The sequence below is a fragment of the Corvus cornix genome, chromosome 5 (genome assembly GCF_000738735.6).
Source record: "Corvus cornix cornix isolate S_Up_H32 chromosome 5, ASM73873v5, whole genome shotgun sequence".
Classification (NCBI taxonomy): Eukaryota; Metazoa; Chordata; class Aves; order Passeriformes; family Corvidae; genus Corvus; species Corvus cornix.
Window position 1 is genome coordinate 35096975 of NC_046335.1, and position 13434 is coordinate 35110408.

Sequence of the window (13434 nt, forward strand, 5' to 3'; positions counted from 1 at the left end):
CTTTTATTTTCCCAGGCCTAGATCAGCCATTATTTGCACTAATGAGGACAGTTGTAGCATATAACTCTTTTCTGTGAAGAGCAAAAGTTCAGCTTTGTTGTCTCAGTGAAGACCACCATGGCAGTAATTCAAAAGTAAAAGCAGCATTAGGGAAACGAGAGTTCACCCGAGATGGGAAACCGCCTTTTGAAAGACAGTTTTGGTGAAGGGGCAGAAAGCAATTGGGTTTTTTTGTTCTCGCCTTCGCCCTGCACATGGAGAAGCCAAGTGTTCCAAAGCCACGTGGGTGCTCACCCCTGTGCTGCTGGGTTCAAGCCCTGGCCATATGCCTCTACATAACTTTCCCAATAGAGGGCATTATTTTTAAATACTCACTCATAGTTAAGAAATCCAGAGTCCTTGCTTTAGGGAAGCATGTCAAAATAAACTACCTGAGCATAACACGGAGCTGGTAGTTCCATCGACTCTCTCAGGTGCAGTTTCTCACTTTACACTGCCTCCAAGCTACTCTACCTGCAACTGTACTGCTGTTTACTATCCAGTAGGATGTTTCTTTTTTAGCAGAACATACATGAAATTTTTTACTTTACCTTGACTGAAGCCTGTAACCTAAAGAAGAGACCAGAGAAATGCAAAAGTATTCCAAAAACAGGGAAATCCATCAGAAACATTTTTTCATGACTCATACCCCTTTCCTGAGGCTAAAAGCACCACCAGAGGCCACAGAGTATCAGTTCTATGTTGAGACTCATTCTTTGCTCACCAAGACTATAAACCAAGTTTGATTTCTCTTTACCTCTGTTTTCCTTTCTGCCAGATAGGTATAAAATGTTTATATAAACACTTGGAAATCCTTGGGAAGAGGGACACTGACAAAAGTACTGAAGGTAAGGAAGAGAGAGAGGGCAGGAGAGAGTGAGGGAGAAACAACTGAAGCTCAGGACACACGAAAGTAGTTGCAATGGCCAGCAGACCAGGTCACATAAGCACACCTGAAAGCTACCTCATAGAATCCTTTTTAATAACCACAGTAGCTCTGATGACTAACTCCTATATTTCTTTCAGATTTTCTCCTATATTTCTGTAGCCCTCCTTGGGCACTAACTACCTCCACAGGCAAAGCAGGAAATCACATCAATCTGACTGAAAATATGGGTTGTTTTGGAACGGCAAAGCCACATTTAAACCGTCTCCCTGAAGTATCAGTAGGATAAAGTTTTGTTTCAAACCAATCTGACATTACCTAGCAAGATGTTCGACCTATGAATTTGAAAATAAGTTAAAGCCTTCAAACTAGACCAAAGTAAGTGAAGTTTTGGTGTTGGTGCGTCTTAACTACTAGAAAACAAGCTAAGTGATGACAGCAATAGCCCCCATTTTCCTATAAAGCCAGTTAATAAAAAAATCTCTTCCACTACTCTGGTAGTAGAGTGGCTGTCACAGCACACTACCCAGCCAGGCCTGGCTCCCATAATAACCTGCAGCATTGAATAAAGCCACTGGAGAAATCTGTGCTCTTAGGTAACAAAACCAACACAAAGAGACCATGCTCAACAGCACTCTAGAAACAGCACAAACCACACTCACACCACAGCTGGCTTACCTTCCATGAGTTTGGCAAAAGGCTCAGGACATGTGGAAGGGATTGGAAGGGCAAGCTTATTCATGGCAACACCATATGCTACTGCAAGACCATCAATTCCTCGGAATGGTACCTCTCCCGTTAGCAGTTCCCAAAGCAGCACACCATAACTAGCGGGAAGGAAACAAAAAAGAGAACAGGTGTTTGACTTTAACACAGTCTTTGTTAAGCAACAAGATACCTGAATCTGTGAGTTTGGTACCCTAAAGAAACTGCAGTTTTCAGAACAAGCTTATCATGACTGCCAAGCTGGTGATCTGCCTTATTTTGCCTGCTTTTTTTAGTAAGTCTGAAATAAGATGACATTTTCACCTTTTAGGCAAAAATAATTTCCTCTCTGAAAACTGGGAATAATCTGAAAACCGTAAATCTTCTAATTTAGCTTCAAAACAGAAGCTCTGAAAACACCCAAAAATATGAAGAAGGCTTGTTTGGCAGTTTGTGATTTCTAAAAATAAGTCAAAAATACTTCTTCAGAATTAAGCTGTTCTTAAGATGTTCTACAAAATACTACCTACGAAGTTATGGAAATAGTTCCAGGAGTGTTCTCCCCCAAAGTATATAAGGAAAAACATAACCTCAGAATATTTTTTCTGCTTCTAGGAAACCCAAAACAGAAACTGCTCCTTCATACTCAGTGACCTGACAGTTTTTTCTTCCATTGATCTCTTACTTTCCTCTGAACCCATTTACCATCCACTATATTCTGAGGTAGTGAACTCCACAAATTTAATGATGCATTGCCAAAAAATACTTTCATGTATGTGTTTTGAGCTTGTCACTTGGTAATTTCATTGGCTTCCCTGTAGTTCTTTCAATACAGGAAAGAGTAAACATATGTTCCCTATTAGCTCCTTCTATTGCCATCCATGATTTCACAGGCTCCTACACATCCTGCCTAAATCATCTTCTTTCCAGACCCCCAAATCCTAATATAGATAAGTCCTAATCTAGTTACTATCCTGAACACAAGCCATTTTATATCTTTCATTAACCTTGACATCTTCTGTTAGAATGAGCAAAATCACGAAGTTTTAAAGATGTGGGGAGAGGCACAAGCAGTATTGCTTCTTTTCTTTCTTTCCTATTAAATTTTCATTTGCCAGTTGCCTCACTCTTTATAAAATCAGCTAAGTTATGCATAGTAGCTCCAATGTGTTTTTACTGAACCACAATAGTGAAATTTAGAGCCCATATGAAATTCTCCCATGGGTACTACTTTGTATTTATTACCACTACCACCTATTTTATCGTTCATTATAGTAAAACTTTTCCTCATCTCTCTGCAGTAGATTAATCTTTCTTATCCTGAATAACCTGGTTATCATCAACCATGCTACCTAACAATTTATTGTTTTTTTCAAATCACTTATGATTGTGTTGAACACAGAATTCCCCACCAAGAAAACTAATTTATTCCTCTAGTAATTAAGAACTGATTAAATGACAAGAAAAATACTTGCACTCCTTTCTCACATCAATTTACTTTATTTAAAAGCTTATGATGAAAGATTTTGCTTAAAGTCTTTATAAATCCAAATATAGTATAAGCAATCTCACCACTTATCCACATAGTCAATATCTCCTTCAAGCATTTTCACTTTTCACAAGGTATTACATTTTCTTCTACAAAAGCTGACTCTTCCCCAGCTGTGCTCACATGTCCACCAGCTCCCTACTCTTTAGGGCTGCTTCTACCATTTAGAAGAACTCAAAATCACACTTGCTAATCCTCAGGAAGCTCTTTTAAGACCTGCCACCATGTCTGCTGCCTTCCATTTCTCTGGTACTATAGCAGCTTTAAGCAACAGATTACACAGCACAGACATTAACTCAGCTGACTCTCATGTTCTTGTAGAAATCTTGGGTGTTACTGCAAATCTCAGGAAATGTTACTGCTCATTTTATCAGTCAGTTTTAACACCTGTGTGAACTTTACTTCAGTAAGATATGTCCTCCAGGCTTGACTCCCTTAAAGAGAAACTTTCAGCTTAAAATGCCTCTCTTTGCTCTATTCTAGCAGACACAAGTCACTGATGTTTTTTTCTAGTATAGCCTCATCTTCTTTGCACTCTTACATTTTGCTCTCCTCTGGACTGTATGTTCTCCTGCAGGGTTCTCACCTGTGCTGCATTTGAAAGCAAGTGATTCAGTTTTTAAGAAGACTTTCCTCAAAACCCTTTTATCTTCTTTGTTTTATGTTCAACTTGCCAGAGCTCAAGTCCATGCATAATTTTCCTCATTTGGATACAGATTGAGCTTTTAAAAATATGTCTTTCAGTAGTCTTTTTCACATTGTCTTTTTCATTCTTCTAAAGGCTTTCCCATACATTCACTCAGAACTTAAACAGTGTCCTTAAAAGATATCCATGTTGCGTGTTCCCCTTTTGTTGTTTTTACACAAAATTCCCAAGGTCAGTAATGTTGAGATTAAACACTACTGTAACGGATTAATTTTTCTTAATTGTGCTTGCAAAGATATAAAATCTAAGTTACATATATTTAGACCATGTCATACTATGCAACCTTGAAGGCCTCCTAAGCACACTTGAAGATGGAATGAAAAATTGCTTCTCTTCCTACAAGCTCCTTAAATAGCTGCTCCATGAAACAGTCTGAAGCTAAAATATTAAGCTTTTCTTGTTTCAAATCAACCGTTTCCCTATCCTTTTGGGAGTACATTATCACAACTTGTACTCTTGCAATCTCCCTTCCACTACACCTTTAACATTCACTGTAACTGCTGCTAACCTTAGATGGACATCCTTAACAGCACTTTTCCCACTTAGATACTGGATTTTAGTCACTAAAGATCCAACCTTTGCTGCTAACACAGCTATTTTACTTTATTAAGCAGAATATAATATTTTTTGACCTACACGATCTTTTGCTTTTTTCCTATGTAATTCATACTCTTGATATTATAATTTATTATTTCTTACTGTCTCAAGAGCATTATTTGAAAAAAAATAAATTAAGAGTCTAAGGAGTTCCCATTTTCTTTTTGGCCTTCTAGGATTTATAAAACACTCAAAGAAAATGAAAACTGGGCTGAATGTATATTTGAACTGTCTAAATGTGATTGATCATTCGTGTTACTCTTCAGTTTGGATATGACTGTTGATAGCAAAAGGTAGTAAAATCTACCAAAGAGTTGTATTATTACTTTAACACTAGTACTGGATAAATCACTACTGATGCGCTCAAAGCACTTCTTCTGCAGGGTAATTTTTAAAGGAAAAAGGAATAGACAGATTGGTGTTTCTTCTAATGTGACACTAGAAGTGTATGTTGCAGGAAAGGTCATTTTGCTTCTGACGAAGCTCAATGCCACCACACCTACAGCTCATTGCTGAGAATACTGCTTCCACAGAACTAGGGAATACTGCTTTGTGGCACTTGAACAATAATCCCAAGTGAATAAACACCAAGAGAGGTGCTGAACACAGTGTTTTATATTAACTCTCAAGCAGAAGACTGGCAAGTACAAAGGAAAAAGCCAGAGCCAGAAGACTTCTACAAAAAAAAAGGCATAGAAAGAAAGAAACAAGGGCCTCTACTCATTCTCAGTGGGGAGAAAGAAGAAGTGATCAAGTTCATTTATTTTTCCAGCACCTAGTAGTAATTTTTGGACTTCAATTACGAAATGAACCATGTGACACAACCCATGCATCCCAGTCAACTGACACTTGTGTGAATAATTAACCATCTTTCAGTGATCCAGTAATCCCTTAAGCCATTTAACATCAGGTTCAATCCTACACACTGGATTTTCAGGGTGAGGGAGGCTGGAGGTCTGCAGGATTTCACATGTGATTTTGCCACCTCCCTTGTTAGTCTATGAACTTTTAAAAAACAACTATTTTTTTTCTCACTGGTACTGTTCCATGGCATTTGTGCCATAAGCTTCTCTTACCCATTTCTCCAGGTTCAACACTTACCATGAGGAAGGAATTATCAGCCCAACAAGGAGATCCCAGTTCCAAGAGAAAATAGAACATTACCTTTGTTAAGAAAAAAACCAACCCAAACTTTATCACATTTTTATGGCTATTAACAGCTGGCATTTTGCATGTTAATGAACTGGCAGCTCCAGAGATGACCTCTCCTGCCCATTTCACATCAATCAGTTGCATGTGCTTCTCCTAGGTGAGTTTCTGCTAATATTGCTAGTCAGCACTTATCTGCCAGGTACTAAAGTCTTGCCAGTGCTTCATTACACACAGAAGACTACAGAAGCCTACAAGCGGTCAGTTGTGGATGGAAGTGCTTGACCAACACCTGATTAAAACAAAATATTCTAATGACTGAAGTTTCTACACCCAGCACTGAATACCTGAAACGTCCTGATCTGCTAATCTGATGGTTTTAGCTAGAGCTGGTATTCCATTCCTAAATGGAAATTAAATTCTCAATTATTTCACTGGTCTCAGAGTAGATGTAACTTAAAAACATCTAAATTGAGGAACATAGAGAACTCAGATGAAGGTTGTATGGTGCCTTTATATTCCAGATACCAATAGTACTGACAATATGACTATCTTTCAAGCAGCACAAGTAAAAAATGAAGTGTGTAACAAACAAGAAATATATTTAAACAGTCAAATGACAGGAAAATTTTATTTATATGCCTACTAACATTAGCTTACAGTACAGTACTGAATAAGCTGCAACATCCATGCTTCAACTTTACCCCTGTAAATCCAAAGCAAATACAAACACATAAACAGATTTACAGGAACTGACTTACTGAAATAAAACTGTAGTTTTGTTGTCCTCTGTGCAATATAAGCACAAAGTTTCTACTGTATATCTAGAGCTTGTGGGTATGGCACAGTAAAATTCACAGCAACAAGTTTTCACTAGCAAGATTTACTAAGTACTGGTACTATGAACAAGCTTCACAGTGGCCCAGACCCTGGTGACAAATACCATGTGTGGCCATTCCTCACTCTTTTTAAGTTCTTTGCCAACCCTACTCTAGAGTAAACAGCTAGAGCTTTTTAAATGGAGCTTGAACATGTTTTGAAAAGATGAAGCAGCAGTTAGTTATAATAAGACGACTCAGGAAATTTCAGTCCTAGCATGCATCTTTTTCAGCATCTTCTTCACCTGTTGGTGCAGCAAGAACACAAGGAGAACAAGATTCTTGTTCAAAGGCTGGGCAACAGTTCAGCCAGCAGTATTATTCTAATAAACTTTAAAGAAAAGGTGTTGAAATAAAAGGGTTTGTGAACATTAGAGACAGTTCTGTTGATGGTGCATAGACTAACTGGAAGGTTGTCAGGCAAAAAAAACCCCTATGACTCCAGTGATTAACCAAGTGGTTGAACTGGACAAGAGGAGGGGCAAGTCTAATAGGATAAAAAAGTTCATCCTGTTAAGAATTTCAGGTTGCATCCTTGGGTGGGGACAGGATTTACTATACAATACTATGACTGCTTTTGTAAAATCTAGGGCTTAGAATCATTGACAGACCAGCAGTGATTGCACTGGCAAGCATTTTTCCTCTGCATACATGTTCTTTGCAGTTTGTTTAACTACAAATAAAGAGGTTTTAGCCGCCAAAAAGAAAAGGCTTATTCAGAGACAGTACATAAGTTGTCTTAATGGTGATGACTCTCTGTTTAAGGGAGAGTATTATGAGGAACTCAACGTGTTTTCAAGAGAAGACTGGTAACTAACAAGAGAAAGTGATGAAGGAATCTCAAAAGTAGAAATAAAGTATTCTGAAAAACAAACAAATAATTTAAGTTATTTAGAGTCCTTAAATCCTGAAGTGATTCACAGTCCTTAAGTCAATGACTTTTGCACAGGTATAGAAGGCACTTGTGCTACCTTCATGAAAATCACCAACTGACTGAATAATTCTTAACTTTTAAAAAATGAATTCATACTGGTACAGAACATCTACTGATCTGTTCACAGCATGCCTGGGTTAGTAAAGTTACAGTAAAACTGTTCCCCCTTTCCCTAAGGTTACCCTTAAAGGCCCTTCCTAGCACTGTTTCAGAGAACAGCAAGTCTAGATTTTAGCTTGACAAGCTGTGTACAAACCAGTACTATCATCACGTGCACAGAAAAGGTGCACATCCTTAAGATTTTCATTTCTGCCAGACTTCATTCCAAATAAAAGCCCGGTTCTTGCTCATTTTGTCTCAGATTAACTACAGAGGCTACCACACTTAATTACAGAGCCAGAATATTATCCACACCATCAGTGCGCAAAATACAAGTTCACAGACTTATCACAAGGGAACGCATTATCTATTCAACAAAACTGGACAAGGAAAATTAAAATCCCCACACCAAATATCTGCCCTAACAGCCAGACAAGCCTACCATCTGGGCTATTTCTTTATCCTGACAGGTTTTACAGCATGCACTCACTTGTGCAGGAGCATTAGTGGCCAGCGAGAGAATCTTACTACTCTAAAGACAAAGACCCTGACATTTCAACACCTTTTTCTCCACAGGAAAAACAAAATTCTCTCTATTTCATCTGTTTCAGATGTTCAGTACTAATTCTAAGTCATCCAGCATCCAGAAAAGTCGCCGTCCTAGAGCTATTTACTGAATTCTATATTTACCAATCCACTTAATCATGGTATTCAAAGTCAGTTTCTGGAAGGATACGGGCCAACCCTTACACTCCTCCCCACCAAATTACCTCATTCACAAAAATCCCCGTGCATGAATGAAAAAGGCAATACATACATGCAAGTTATTATTTATGGATTACATACTCAGATGGACCCAGATATGAGATCTGCCATCTCTTTCACATATCTACTAGGTGAAAGAGTAGAAGGGTAGAAATAATTAATAAAATTATTATTAAAGCAAAAAATATAGTATTTGGATTGAAACAGGATGAGGAATTCAATTAAGTACAGTGTACACATACATCAGTGACAGACTGCTACCAAATCAAAATATCTCAAAATTATCTTGTTGGTAAAACAGTAAAAAAATAAAGTACTTCTCAGATTGTATTATGGCCTTTGATTATGTCAACCAATAGCCAAATAAGCACAAAAAGTTTAGTTTAGATAAAGCAGAGGGGATTTGGATTATGAATCCCAGAATAATCTGAATGAAAATTTACAGAACAACAGAAGTTAGGAGGCATGCAGTAGCTGGTCCACCACTTACTTTCTACAGTAACAGTAAGTCTGAGATAAGTCTGACAGATGGAAAGCTGGTAGATAAAGTGTTCTTAAGACCTGAATTTTAATATTTGGTTCACCATTACTCATTCTTACACATAAGAGGTTTCCTGGAAGGTCTAGTTACTCTTTAGCATCCAATCACTTAACGCCAAATCAATACCTCCAAACATCGCTGCCTTTGGAGAACATGGAAGAGCGGATGACCTCAGGAGCCATCCAGGCATATGTCCCAGCTGCGCTCATTTTGGTAGTTTTATGCCATTCCCTGGCCAAGCCGAAATCCGTGATCTTCAACATCTTGTTGCTCAGATCTCCATTTTCCACCTTTTCGAGTATCAGTACTGGAGAAAAGGGAGGGGGGGAATAAAAGGTATGCAGAGTAAAGCTAGTATTTATGAAAAAAAGATTCTCCTGGAGAATCCCCAAATTTCAAGATTTTCCCTGACTTTTCATTATTCAAACATACCATACCCTGTTACAAGTTATTTCAGGCTGATCCCTTCATCTGACAACTGAACAGTTCTCCAGCAAATAACTTCAAATTTAACCAAAGTACCAAGCCCCACAGAACAAATACGTAATAAGATAATTATTTAATATAGCGCCTAGTGTCATTCTGTATAATAATGCTCTGCTAAGAGGAAGTGAACCACTGTAACTTCTAGAAATCCAGATAAGGGAAGACATTTCCTAATTAATCCTCTCTCAGCAAGCCAGTAATAGCATCTTTTTCTTGAACTGCTTAGAGGACTTTTTTTTTTTAAAATCCGGATACACACACACAGGCAGGATATACCCTTCATGTAAATGTGTTAGGAGTAGAAGCTCTATGCACAAATTTCTTTTAAGTGACTACTAAAAAATATATTTATGATCAGTAATAACATGCCCAATTCCAGAATTCATATACGGAATTCCCCACGGAATCCCTCCCCCATCATTATTAAACTACTTTTTTCTGCTCTGTTTCAGTGGCAAAGGAGTCCATACCCAAGAACTTTAAAAACACCTTGAGGCAGAACTCAAGAATGCTGTGATATAAGACATTTTCCTCTGTAGCCGGGAAGTTGTACTGTTACACCACCGAGTGTAAACCAGAGCCCACAAGTATCCACTCTGCTTTAGCAGCATCTCATTATCCTCTTTATCTTAGTGCAAAGTGACCAAACTTTGCACTAAGCAATGTAACAAAGCAACAGAATATGAGGGCACTAAACTTCCATAACTAGTGTAACCATAAGACCCCGAAATTATTTTCAGCCACTTTGTAAAGCACCGTGAAGAAAAAAGTATTTGTATTACTATTATTCTAAAGACTTCACATCAAAAATCATCAAGCCAGTCACACACCATCATTATGCAGCTACTCCGTTTTTAATGTCATTACAGACACTACAGACAGAGGTTCTTAGAAAACATGAGAATGTTTTTTCCTTTTTCTATGGATACATCAATTGCAAAAAAACCAAACTGAACCAAAAAAACCCCATAACCAAACAATTGTGGATCATAAAAAAAAAAAACAAACCACTATGAAAGGCAAACATGCTGCAAAAATTACAGAACATATATAAAAAATCATCTTCAGGACCATTTTCAGCAGTCCATGAAAAGACTCAAATGTCTAACACAGCTTTTTCTTTTCTTTTTTTTTTTTGGGTGGGGGGAGTATCATTCCTTCCAATAATCAAAATGGGGTTTCTTACAAAATAAAAAATAAGTGTTATTTGAACCCTTCTACATAATAAGTAACACACATTTACAATGTTTAAAAACTGCTTTTAGTTTAGTAATAAAGTTAAAGAAATTGTTCTTTGAAAATTTAAAAAAGTCAGTTACCCTTTTACAAGGCTTCAGAATTCACAAAATACTACTCCAAATATTTTTGTGGGACAACTTAAGGTGTGAAGAAACTACACCTGTGGTTAAGCTCCTGGTTCTTGCTTCTTTTGCAAAATTTCTTCTAACATGCTCCATTTCCAAATTACAGAGAAAAGAGACTGAGGCCTAGAGTTACTGTTCTCTTCATTTTGGCAAAAGCATGTGCATTTTTAGAGCAATACTTCAGTGCACAACAGAGCCACCACACGAAACCAAGGTACAGAAGGTGCCTTCCTTGGGCCTTTTCTTCAAGTAAGTCTAACTTTTCTACTTCTTTCTAGCAGATGAAGAAGTGCTAAAAGAAATTGCTAGCAAGTCACTCATTGATTGCAAAGTGAAAAGCTTCCTAGAACATACATAGTGCTTCTTTTTCTAGCTTGTATCCATTCTGCCTAAAGAACTGGCAGAATAACAAAATCTAATTTTAAATTTAAATGCAGTAATATAGAGATGTACAGTGATGTTGTAAAGTTAAAGTAAAACTTTGAGACAAGAAAGTATGGGGTTGGGGGGGGTTGGGGGTTTTTTTGCTTCCCTCCATAATCACAATGAGGAACAAACAAATTTACTGTTCACAGATCATATTCTGTCTGAATGAGCTCAACAGCAGGACAGAGCACCATATATCACATACTTTGTACATACCTTACAGGTAAGGGGTTCTTTAAATCTAATTACCTTGATTTGTATTAAGTTCTAACAAAATAATTAGTACTTACATAGGCATTTTGTATCCAGAACTTGTTCTTTACTCAGATGCAGGGTAGTAAGAAAAATTACCATGACAAAAGATCACAGAGAAGGGCAACAAAAGAGACTGATTTATTGCAAGTCCTTGATTCCTTATTTACATCCTTGGCTCCTTTTCTATTTACTTGTAATAATTGCTTGGGATAGTAATCTTGCAATCCAAATTTTTCAAAATTAGTTTTAAGAATGGTAAGTCTTTCCAGCATCTGTTACAGTTCCCTTTATTATATTATTCAGTATCAACAGGCTCACTTGTAACTGCCAGGAGTCTCCCTCGCCCATATGTCAGATTTTCAAACCAAAAACCTTGACTCTCCCCTCTTGTGTTTGCTTGAATTTCAATGAAGAATAGGTGAAATATGAATTCATTTCAGTTTCCTCTTTAAAAAAAAAAATCTCTTTTGCAGAGAACACATAGAAGGTTGCTAGGACACTGCAAATGCATTTTGCTTATGCTAATCAACATGGTCTCATTTGCTTCTGAGTTTTACCTACAATCAGTTATTACACCTTGTTTAGTATTCTCAGTGCAAGTCCTCTCTTGCAAGTACTACTTCTGCACTCGTATTAGTCTATAACAAAACAAACAAGACACATGAAACACAAACAAGCAACATACTCCCTACACTTACAGAGTTAATGTACCTTTCCCTCTTTTAACAGATTTGAGACTGAGCTAACACTAGCCAGACAATCAACATCTGGCCCAACTGTATTGAGTCTGCATGGCCAGGTTTTGGTATTGGGAGGGCTGGAAGATGCTAGAAGCTTTCCTGATGTCCAGCAGAGCCAATCCCTGGTGGCTCCAAGATGGATGTGCTGCTGGCCAAGGGTGGGCCAATCAGAAGTGATGGTAATACCTTTGTGACAACATATTTCAGAAGAATAAAAAAAAACCAAACAGTTATCATGCAGAATGTAATTGCATCAAGAGAAGAGTGAAGTGAGAGTGAGAGGAACAACTCTGGAGACACCAACATCAGTGCAGAAGGAAGGGGAAGAGGTGCTCCAGGCACTAGAGCCGAGCTTTCTCTGCAGTCCATGGTGCAGACCATGGTGAAGCAGCGGTGCCCCTGCGGCCCAGGGAGGACCACACAGATGCAGAGATCCACCTACAGCCCATGGAGGAGACCCACACCGGAGCAGGTGGATGCCTGAGAGAAGGCTGTGACCCTGTGAGAGGCTCACACTGAACAGGCTCCTCGCAGGGACCTGCAGACCTGTGGAGAGGTTTCCTGGCAAGACTTGGGACCACATGGCGGACCAATGTTGGAGCAGGCTGTGCCTGAAGGACTGCACCCCATGAGGGAAGAGTGCAGGAAGAGTGACCCATGTTGCGGCAGTTTGTTGAGTTTGTTGCCCATGAGATAGATTTATGCTGGGGAAGTCCATGGAGAAGCGTCTCCCATGGGAGGGACCCCACACCAGAGCAGGGGAAGGACTCCTCTCCCCAAGCAGCAGCAGGAACAACGTGTGATGAACTACCACAACCCCCATTCCCTGTCTCCTTGCACTGGTGGGGGAAGGAAATAGAGCTGGGAAGGAGGGAAGGTGTCTTTTTCAAGATCTTTTACTTCTCATTATCCTGCCCTGATTTTTTTGTTAACAAATTAAATTAATGTCTCTAATTCAAGTCTGGTTTTTCCTGTGATGGTATTTGATGAGTGATCCCTCCTGGTCCTTACTGCAACTCACGAACCCTTTATTATATTTTCTCTCCCCTGTGCAGGTGCAGAGGGGAGTGACAGAGGGACTTTGGTGGGTTGCTGGAATCCAGCCAGGGTCAACCTACTACACTAACAAACAAGTTCAGGCACAAATATAAAGCACTTACGCCAAAACACAGCTAATATATCAAGGAAGTAAATCTCATTCTTGTCTGCTGATTTTAAAGATCTGCCCATGATACAGAGGTTTAAAACAGGTAGAAAATTTAATAGAAAATCTTTCACATTCCCAGCCTTCAAAAGAGAGACTGTTTGGCAGGAG

The 13434-nt window shown here is 38.6% G+C and overlaps 1 protein-coding gene and 1 long non-coding RNA gene across 2 annotated transcripts in view; one reads left to right on the top strand and one right to left on the bottom strand.

The window, feature by feature from the left end:
- MAP3K9 (mitogen-activated protein kinase kinase kinase 9) overlaps positions 1–13434 on the bottom strand; it is a 63207-nt gene that overhangs the window by 26109 nt on the left and 23664 nt on the right. The window contains 2 exon segments of the mRNA XM_039552906.1: positions 1604–1752; positions 8975–9155. Of these exon segments, the coding sequence (XP_039408840.1) occupies positions 1604–1752; positions 8975–9155 (330 nt within the window).
- On the top strand, positions 10354–12910 carry LOC104683453. The gene is made up of 3 exons (XR_750828.3): positions 10354–10947; positions 11274–11347; positions 12109–12910. It is a non-coding gene; the product is annotated as an uncharacterized LOC104683453 (long non-coding RNA).